This window comes from Crocuta crocuta, unplaced genomic scaffold (assembly GCF_008692635.1).
Source record: "Crocuta crocuta isolate KB4526 unplaced genomic scaffold, BGI_CrCroc_1.0 scaffold13, whole genome shotgun sequence".
Lineage (NCBI taxonomy): Eukaryota > Metazoa > Chordata > Mammalia > Carnivora > Hyaenidae > Crocuta > Crocuta crocuta.
The window spans coordinates 1,931,130-1,941,474 of NW_027530007.1; the positions used below are offsets into that span (position 1 = coordinate 1,931,130).

At 52.8% G+C, this 10,345-nt stretch overlaps 1 protein-coding gene across 1 annotated transcript in view; it reads right to left on the bottom strand.

Annotated features, from left to right (window-relative positions):
- Positions 1 to 10,011, bottom strand: part of PGD (phosphogluconate dehydrogenase) — a 16,324-nt gene extending 6,313 nt beyond the window's left edge. The window contains exons 1-7 of the mRNA XM_077763828.1: positions 9,896 to 10,011; positions 9,225 to 9,300; positions 8,503 to 8,682; positions 6,714 to 6,779; positions 4,973 to 5,091; positions 2,970 to 3,039; positions 720 to 854 (exon numbers count right to left, since the gene is read on the bottom strand). Coding sequence (XP_077619954.1) covers positions 720 to 854; positions 2,970 to 3,039; positions 4,973 to 5,091; positions 6,714 to 6,779; positions 8,503 to 8,682; positions 9,225 to 9,300; positions 9,896 to 9,903 — 654 coding nt within the window. The 5' untranslated portion in view covers positions 9,904 to 10,011. The remainder of the gene's footprint in view (positions 1 to 719; positions 855 to 2,969; positions 3,040 to 4,972; positions 5,092 to 6,713; positions 6,780 to 8,502; positions 8,683 to 9,224; positions 9,301 to 9,895) is intronic.
- Positions 10,012 to 10,345: the final 334 nt, after the last annotated feature.

The following is a 10,345-nucleotide window of genomic DNA, read 5'->3' on the forward strand; positions in this document are numbered from 1 at the left end:
AAAAAAAAAAAAAGGAGGAGGGGCGCCTGGACGGCTCAGCCAGTTAAGCGTCCAACTTCGGCTCAGGGCATGGTCTCACTGCTCGTGAGTTCAAGCCCCGCGTCGGGCTCTGTGCAGACAGCTCAGGGCCTAGAGCCTGCTTCAGATTCTGTTGTCTCTCTCCCCCTCGGCCGTTCCCCCTACTTGCACTCAGTCTCTCTCTCTCTCTCAAAAAATAAACATTAAAAAAAATTTTTAAAAGGGGGCACTGGGTGGCTCAGTCAGTTAAGCATCCGACTCAATATCAGCTCAGGTTATGGTCTCACGGTTCACAGGACCGAGCCCTGCATCTGGCCCCATGCACACAGTCTCACTCTCTCAAAATAAATAAACTTAAAAAAAAAAAGAAAAGAAAAGAAAAGCAAGCTTCTACTCCACCTACCATACGGGATGACAGGAGGGCCAAATGAGGTAATGCCATAAAGGGACACAGGCCTGACACACAGAAGAGTCACCAAATGGCGGTAATGATTGCCACCGAGATTGTCTGGGAAATTCGGCTCGGTGACTCGCTCTCCCATCTTACAGCTTCCCTTCAAGCAGGCTGAGTCCATCCCGCTACCAGCAGGACCCGGGGAGGAGGAGGAGGAGGAGGAAGGGGAAGGCTTCACTGGCACCAGCACCTCCCTTCTCCTCTGAGCGGCATCACCGGCCGCCTGCAGGCAGCGCCGGGGACTCACCTTTGCCATCTCGTCGTGCCCCATGCCCAGCACATCTTTCATCAGGTGGTAGGCCTCACAGATGAGCTGCATGTCCCCGTACTCTATCCCATTGTGCACCATCTTCACGAAGTGCCCCGCGCCCTCATCTCCCACCTGTCAGGGCGACAAGTCCCAGGAGGCCTTCAGAGAGGCAGGTGAGGCCCCAGAAAAGCCCACATCAACTTCGTCGGCAAGGCTCCCTCCCCACACAAGGAACGACAAGTATGAAGCAAACATCTGTCGTGTTTTTAAAATTAAGAGTCACTAGGTAACAATTCAATATAACCGTTAATCCAGTCCAGAGTTACTTCAAACTCACTCTAAGTTCATTCTAGATTTTTCCACACCTTCCGACTCACTGCCAGCACCCCCCAGCCCTTTACCTGAATTTCCTACCTTCCCTTGTTACTAAGGGCCCCTCGCCCCCAGCCCTGCCCATGAGCAAAAGACCTCCCCCCTTCCTCCTCCCGAGGTCACCGCGGTCATGGCGACCGGGCGTTATAGTAAGTCAGCTCATTAAATCCCTTGTACTTTTAAAAATACATAAATGTGTTGCAGGTGTTTCTAATGGCTACCAAGGGGTAAAGGGACCTTAGATCCCAGGTCTGGCCCTCAACCTCATCAGCCCAGAAACATGTTCTCGCCAAGGCCTCACAGTTGGACAAAAGATACTGATTTCTAAAAAGCTGACAAGAGTCAGAGCGCCAGTTTAGGAGTTTAGGGTGAAAAACTTCACCACGGATCTTGGTGGTTACAAGTGTGAGTGTGGTCGGCACATTCTGTCCCTACAGACCAGCTATGGATCCAGGATCTGGACTGCTGACGCGGAGAGACTCCACTGTCTGAGTCCCCGCTGGTGATCTGCCTCCTTCTGTGACAGCCATGTCTTTGGCTGCTAAGTAACATAACAAGTAACATCTTACTTCATGCCATCCTGACTATAACTTCCAAAACGAACTAAGGAGTGGTGCACTTGGGGTCTATCCCAGTTCTTTCAATATCCTGAGATGAAGCCGTGGGGCTATGGAAAGGCACGATCAAGGCACATCAGGGCCAGGGGCGCCTGAGTGGCTCAGTCGGTTGAGCGTCCGACTTCAGCTCAGGTCATGATCTCACGATTCGTGGGTTCAAGCCCCGCATCAGGCTCTGTGCTGACAGCCAGCTCAGAGCCTGGAGGCTGCTTCGGATTCTGTATCTCTCTCTCTCTCTCTGACCCTCCCTCCTACCCTCTGACAGCTCATGCTGTCTTTCTCTCAGAAATAAATAAAACATTAAAAAAAAAAAAAAAAATAGACACGTCAGGGCCAGTATCTGTATCTGTCTTCATGACTCTGTCCTAAGCATATCTACGAAGACGTGACTGTCACTGTACTTTTACTGTAGTAACCGACTGTCCAGGGGTAAGAGTTCACTTCCTAGTCCTTCACACTAAGGAGAAACTCATCAGCCTTCCTCACCCTCCAAATCCAGCCCAGCCTCTCTCTACCCTAAGTAGATTTATGAATTCGTAAAAACATACAGAGCAGCATGGACGCTACAGCTGAAGTCCCCGGGAGTGGTCGGCCATTCCCCCCACTCCTCGTAGGCCTCAGTCCTCGGTTTGTCTCCACCATTTACCTCCCTCAGAGGAGATGAAACTAACAAAGGGGATTAGGGGCCCGAGAGACCTTAGAGGCCATCCAGCCCACCCCCCACATTTTACAGACAAGAACACTGAAGCCCACGGAGATTTCTGACCAACTTGCTCACATCACCCAGTTACTGGAGAGCCAGAGTCACAGCTCGGGTCTCCCAGCCTCGTGGGGTGGGCGGAGGCTGCGGAACGGATAAAACTCATTTTAGTAGCAACGCAGCCTGGCAGCAGCCAGTCCTCTCCCTTCCACGTGGACAGACAAGCCCTTTTGGTTCTGATGTTTCCTCGTTTTCCTGAAGCCACGCAGCTACACCAAACCTCGCTCCCCCTCATTCCTGTGCCTCCTTAAAGAACCCCGCTTTCAGGTGAACTGGGGAGGGCTGTTTTTCACATCGACCTCAAGACTGAATATTCAGTTAAGATCAAGGACGTGTGAAACAGGCATGCGCCTTGGGCCTCCGCTGAGCTGGTGACTTCCCCACGCCCCAACTTCACATCTGAGCGGCTTGTTGCCCCCACGGGGGTCCTGGCTTTGTGTGCTCAGTGCCACCCGCGCCCATGTTACCAGCCGGCTGGAAAGAGGAGCCAGAACTTGCCCAGTCACAGCACGGCTCCCCAGTTCCTACTTTTGCCGCGATGCCTTGGAAGATCGTCTTGATGTGGGGCCTGTGGGAAGGAACCGTGTAGTTTAGCTGCTGAAAAGGAGAGGGGTTGAGATCTCGATTAAATACTCAAGGACCACCCCCCACCCTTTTGTTGTTGTTGTTCAAATGGGAAAAAAGTAATGAACGTGCCAAGAGCAAAGGGAAACCCATCAGGGGCTGCGGACTCTGTAGTTAGAGCAGACAGACAGACAGAAAGGCCAGAGGAGGCATTGAAGCACAAGGAGAAATTTCTTCTGCGCAATCAAAAGCAGCTGTGATTCTAAACAGAGGGCGACAGGGACGTCCCTGTGAGAGCCCTTCTCTCCGGCTGCGTGCGCGCCGTCGGGTGCAGCCTGACTCTGCCCTGGGGACCCTGCGGGAGCTCTCAGGGCTGCACCCACCGCTATTTGGAGAAAAAGCGGGTGTTCTGCCTTCCTCCCACGGCTCCCGCATGAGGGTGTGTTACCTCACAGGGCTTCCTGCCCACGTTCTTCTCATCACTGACCAACAAAGGCTCCTTCCCAAGAAGTGTTTGGTAAAGACCCTGAACTGACGGGGTCGCAAAGCTAATGCTTGGGATTAAGGCTCAGACAGCTGCGTGGGGGGCTGGGGACTCTCCCAGTCTCATGGGGAGCACATCAGGTCACAGTGCCACTTGGACCTCTGCCAGGCCAGGTCGAGGAAATGCGTCCAGGGGCAGACAGGGCACCCGTGCACATCACATCCTTCTGGGCATCTTGTCTGCGTGGCTAGCCCACTGGGCTGTTACCCCAAGGTGAATGCCCGTCAGCTCCTCAGCAGCAGGAAGGCCTCTATCTACTTGCAGACGTAAGCTACTTAAAAGAATCCCCGAACTTGGGGCGCCTGAGTGGCTCAGTTGGTTAAATGACTGACTCCGGCTCATGTCATGATCTCAAGGTTCATGGGTTCAAGCCCCAGGATGGGCTTTGTGCTGACAGCTCAGAGCCTGGAGCTTGCTTCGGATTCTGTGTCCCCCTCTCTCTGCGGCCCTCCCCCACTTGCACTCCCTCAAAAAAGAAATAAATTAAGAAAACATTACCAAAAAAAAAAAAAAAAGAATCCCCAAACTTACTCCTCAGAGAGGGAACAGAAAAAGTAACTTCCCCAGGAATCCCTTCATCTCTGGGAATTAGGTTTAAACACGCTTTTCTTTAACGCCTGAGATAAGTGCAGCATATTTGGAAATCAAACTCCCTCAGAAGAGAAAGGTACCTTGCTGTGCCTCCCTGAAAAGGAGCCTCCTTTTCTGTTTCCTTCTGCGCTGCGCACCTAGCTCCCTCTGTCTGGCTCTCTCTCTCTCTGCGGTCGGAACAGCGGGGGGAGCTTCCCTCAGTCAGCGGCAGGTAGGATTATTCCTGCCATCGGTTTTCATTCTCTGTCCAATCAGCCCCCACCCTCGCGCCTCACGCACCCCTTCTTTCCCATCACCGACACACCCCCCCTTCGGTGGCCAACGCCTCCTCTTACGTGCAGCACAACAAATAGTGTGAAATGTGTTTCTGCCCCAAGTCAAATAAAAACATCCCCCTTGCTCTCCCAGGGACAAAACAGGCCCTGTCAGCTCTTTCCATCACCCACAAGTGTTAAATAAACAGCTACTTTAGGACCAGACATCACTTGCAGAGGCAGACCTACTTCTAAGGCCGGACGGTGCACAGGACGCTAGTCGAACAGCTTCCTTAGAGCCTCTGAGCTCTGTAGGCCTAATCAGAGTTTCTAGGCCCGGTCTTGGAGGAAGTAGCAGAAGATAAAAGGCAAAAGGCAATATGCACATGTATGACGTGAGAGCAGCAGAGCGGATGAAAGAACCCTTCCCGGCGTCTCCAACACTTGGGCACCACAGAGGTCCAGGTGGGGGAAGGGTCCCCAGCCCACCCTTCTCCCAGCTCGGGCTCCCTTGTGCTGAGGTGGAGGTGGGCACCTTTGATACTCACCAGGCTTCTTTGTCCCCTCCGGGCATAAGTGAGGGGCCATGGCGGGCCCCTTCCTCTCCGCCACTGACTCCGCTCCCCACAAACAGGATCCCCTTGGCCTTGAGGGTTCGGCATCGTCTCTACAGGAGAGAATCACCACGCTTCCATGAAAGTCTCTCCCAGTGACTGAGAGGTGGTACCGGACACGTACGCAAGCCCACAGTGGAGGTGAAATGACCCAAGGGGCCAAGGTCAACCTGATCTTTCAAGGAATTTAATCCCCTCAGTTTGGGAGTCAGAAAACAACATATCCAGGGCATCGGGCTGGCTCAGTCAGTAAAGTATGTGACTCTTGATCTCAGGGTCGTGAGTTTGAGCCCCATGTTGTGTGCAGAGATTACTTGGGTAAAACAAAAACAATCCACAGAAGTTCAATGTTTATTTATTCTTGAGAGAGCACACGCGCATGTGCGCAAGTGCAGGAAGGGCAGAGAGAGAGAAAGAGAGAGAGAGAGAGGGAGGGAGGGAGACACCGAATCCGAAGCAGGTTCCAGGCTCTGAGCTGTCAGCACAGCTGACCCACAAACCATGAGATCATGATCTGAGCGGAAGTCAGACATCCAGTTAACTGAGCCACCCAGGCGCTCCTCCACAGAAGTTTAAAATAGCTGTCTGGGTGCCTGGGTGGCTCAGTCAGTTAAGTGTCCGACTCTTCATTTCAGCTCAGGTCATGACCTCATAGCCTGCTGGATCAAGCCCTGTATCCGGCTCTGTGCTGACAGCACGGAGCCTGCTTGGGATCCTCTCTCCCTCTCTCTATGCCTATCCCCCCCCCTCTCTCTCTCTCTCTCTCTCTCTCTCAAAATAAATTCTAAAAAATTTTAAAAATAGTAAGTAAAGTAATAAAACAAAATAAATAGCTATCCTTCCCCCAAAGGGAAATAATAAAGCCAAACATATATTCTCATTTTACTGGAAGATCCAGTTACCGTAAGACTCAGTCAAGAGTTTAATACAGGGGCACCTGGGTGGCTCAGTCGGTTAAGCATCTGACTTTGGCTCAGGTTATGATGTCAGTTTGTGAGCTCAAGCCCCGCCATCAAGCTCTCTGCTTGGGATCTTCTGTCCCCCTCTCTCTGCTCCTCCCCCACTCTCGCTCTCTCTAATAAAACATTATTAAAAACGCCAAAGAGCTTAATACAAATATGACAACCCCCCTCTCAGCACTTCAGATTGTACAGACTCCTTCCAGCATATGAGGTCAGTAAAGCCGTGGTTCTCAGGGTGACTGGGTGACTTGGTTGAGCATCCAACTTCCAACCAGGCAATGATCTCGTGGCTCATGGGTTCGAGTCCTGAATCAGGCTCACTGCTCTCAGTGCAAAGCCCCGGCTTGGTATCCTCTGTCCCCCTTGCTCTCTGCCCCTCCCCAGCTCATGCGCTCTCTCTCTCAAACAAAACATTAAAAAAAAAAAGATGTGGTTCTCAACCACGCTGTATGCTGACTGACATTTCACGGGCGGGGGGCAGAGCAGGGAAGAGCTAAGCACAAACTCTCAGCCTGTTGGATCCAAGCAAAAGTCATCCTTCTGAGTTACATGTAAGTCTCAGCAGAAACAAAGGCCAAGAACTGCAACATCAGCACCAAGCCCCATAGTCAGCACTACAGGACAGTCCATTCTGTTATCACATGTACAGTGCCGATCCTTTTTTTCTAGAATGTTCTCAGAACCAGGAAGATTGTAGACTGAAGGAAACTTACTGTGGTATCCCTGTATTCAGAATTTCCTCCATCAATGATAATGTCACCAGCATCCAACAATGGTACCTGTAACCAGACACTGGTGTTAAGCTGAGCCAAAGGAATGAGAGCCAAAACTAGAAAGTACCTTGAGCAAATAATACAAACAGGAATTTATCCCAAATAGATCTGGCCTAAAAGCGTAAGTTGTTTAATTTTCAATAATCCTCCCCGTGGCTACAGCTGGAGCCTGCGTGAAAGGTTAGGGCTAACGACCAGTCAGCATTCCCTACAACTTAAAATTTGACAACCAAAACCTACTTGAAAATTTTTGTATTTCCAGTGTGTGCCCCTGGCTGGTTTACATTGCCAAACACTGGGAACAGGACTCGTTCTAAAGGATTACATCACGTCCTATAAAATCTCTGTGCGGAGAGAATAGGGGACCCGTGAACAGGCGTCAGGTGGTTTGGTGCCTGAACGAGTGAGATGATCGCCCCCGTCTGGAGATGGAGGAGGAGACCGGGCCTCGAACAAGCACATCCTCCTACAGAAAACACATGGGCTTTACCATTTACCATTCAGTCCCCTTGCTTCCCCCACGGGGCTCCAGTGAACCTGACTTCGTTATTTCTTACGCCGAAGAAGCAGCTACACTTTCTAATCCGTTCTGTCTACAGCTAATCGTGACCAGCTTAGCATCTTGCTGCACAAAGAGCTTGCTGTGTCCTTCCCTTATCACAGTGTTCCTCCTTCCGAGGTCATCTGCTTGTTTAATGGGAGCACACTGGTTACAAACTCCGCTCCCTGTGGAGGCACCCCCACGGCTCCCGGAGAAACGGAATGTTCACCCCTTGCCTTTGTTGATTGTCCCTCCATTTCTCCCAGAGAAATGTTTCTTCCAAACAGCTAATGTCTCAGTTTTTCGTCAGAACTGTTACTGTCGAATTGTTTTTGAGTGGCTTCCTAGGTTATTTCTGAAGGGTTCCCCTTCGTCCGTAGGTTGTGTGTGGTTTTGCATTTTGTTGTTGGAGGGGAAAGCACCCCGAGGCTGCAGGGCACTGGCCCTGAGCTTGTCCCCATGGACTATCGGTGTTGAGGAAAGGGGCCCCAGAGGTGCCCCAGAGACAGCTCACAACTCCCTCCTCGGCTGATAATTAGGGCCACGAGTGTAACAGAGGCCTGCCTCCCAGGGGCCCTCGCTGGGACACTGGACACCGGTCACCCATCTGCCCCAGCACAGCCATTCCGGCCCATAATACACATATTTTTTTTTTTCTTGCGAAAAAGATACACTTGCTAGAGCCAACAAATCATTGAGAAATAAGTACTCAGGGTGTAATTCCCAGGATTCCCTCAGGGGCCCTCATCATTTATATTCAATGATACAACAATTTAAGCATGGGGGGGGGGGGATCAACTTCTAAATTTCAGACACTCCGGTTTACCAGTGAAGAGCACTAAGGATGCATAACACCACATCCCAAACTGTCAGCGTTCTTGAACCCCAAAGATCGGGGAAGGCCACCGTTTCTGTTCCCGGTGTTAATAAATTCTTAGGGCAACGTCTCTGGGTGGCTTCAGAATTTTATACCTAAGGAATTATTACCACCTGAGGATTTATTGTTCCTTAATTAGGGCCAAGCTAACCAACATGAGACATCTAAGCATTGTTTGTTGGAACCAAGCAGTTCATATCCACAAATTGAAGAGGGGGAAAGAAGTCTCCTAAGTAAAAGTATGTGAAATCTCGCTCAAGGAATAGACGAGTTGCCCCACTAGCGGCAGTTGGGAGCAGACGTGGCCTCACCAGTTTCTCAATGAAATCGTCGACGGCCTGGCCAGCCTTCACCAGCAGAATGACCCGCCGCGGCTTCTTCAGCATGGACACCATCTCCTCCAAGGAGTGCGCACCAAGCACTTTGGTTCCCTTTGCCTCATTGGCCAAGAAATCATCAACTTTGGAGACAGTCCTGTTAAAAGCACAAACCTAGAAGGACAGAAAGTTCTGATTAGAGGATCCAGGACACAAAAGACCTCAGACCCTGGATTAAGTGAACCCGAGGCACTGCACAGAATATAAGTGAAGGGCGACTGCCTGAGGCAAATCAGGCTGGAGTCTGTCACTAGCTGATAGGGACTCCATCAAATCTAGGGACCAGCGGCTGGAAACTGCTATCTTTTGTCTCGAAGCCAGTTTAGCGTTTGTAACTAAACTTTTCACTCTCCCCCGATTCTCATTGGGCAATAAAGGTGGAGTTCCATATACCCCGGCCGGATTTCTCCTTCTTAACATCCGGTAGGTTTGTTCAGGCTTACAGAACTGACAGATCTATTTAGCAAGACCGTCCTTCAGAGAACTGTGGAGCTGGTCTTCCCACACCCGCAGGTGACCCGGTGCTTCTCTTTCCTTTGCAAAAATGTCGTAAGCAGCAAGAGGGAATAAACCAAGAGAAATAAGTTCCAGGTCGTATAGGATCTTTGAAATCAGGGCACACCAAGAACCCACAAGAGTGTGCCCTCCTAACTTACCACGAAGCCATGGTCGTTCATGTTCAAAATTAAGTTCTGGCCCATGACAGCCAGTCCAATCAGTGCAATATCGGCTCTACAAGACCGGGAAAAGGAACAAAGAAAAATGAGTCAGTTCCACTTTCAGCCCTTCCAACTCAGGGACCCAGAGTGTCCTGGCTTTTGCTATGATCACCTTGCCTTGCCATTTCTTCTGTGCCCCTACTCTCTTCCACCCTTGAGAACCCAGGCATGCGCCTCCCAGGCCACCCTGCCCTCTGCCACCGCGAAGGACCTCAAGTTCTCTTGAGACCAACTACGCGTGCACGCAGGAGGGCATGCAATCTTTGCGGTGCTCCAGTCTACCCGGTAATGACTCACTGCGGTGTCCCCTTCTCCCGCCCCGGGGAGAAGCCCCTGAAGGCACGGCCGCCCACTGGCCAGCCTCTTCCCCTCCCGGCTCGGGCCCTGGCTTCCCTCGGCCATGCGGGTTCCCTCCCGCCCGGCCCTTTCTAGAAAAGGGGATCCGCCCGGAGCCGCCGCGAGGGGCAGAGAGCCCGGCCAGCGGGGGCCGAGACCCCGAAGGTCCGGGGCTCCGGGGGCCATGAGGCCGTGCTCCGGCACCTCCGGGGCCAAGGCGACTTCAGGGAGGCTCCGCCCTCCGCGCCGGCCACCCGCGAGCCGTCACTCACTGGGCCATGGCTGCGGCGGCGACGGCGGCGGCGGCGGTCCGGGAAGGAGCGGACAGAACCGAGGAGCTGAGAGCGCGCGGAGCGGCGACCGAGGAGCAGTCCCTCTCCTGCTCTGGCCCCCAGGCCCTGGACGCGGCCTTCCCGCCCCGACCAATCGGAAGGAAGGGGCGGAGCTGCGCCATCACGCCATTGGCCCTCCCCGGCGCCTGTTAGACCACCTGAGGCAAGTGGGCCCGCCCACTTCTGGGGCCGGCTCAGGAGAACGCCGAGCACATCGATGCGACGCCAAAGCAGGCGGGGCGGGGTCTTCGGGGACTGGCACAGGCCCGCAGGGCGTGGGGCTCTGGGCGCCGGAATAAGTGGAGGGGTGGGCGGAGGGCGCCTGGGACAGGTACAGGGAGCTGGGCGGGGGGCGCCCGGGACTAGCACCAGGGGCTGGGAGGGGCACAG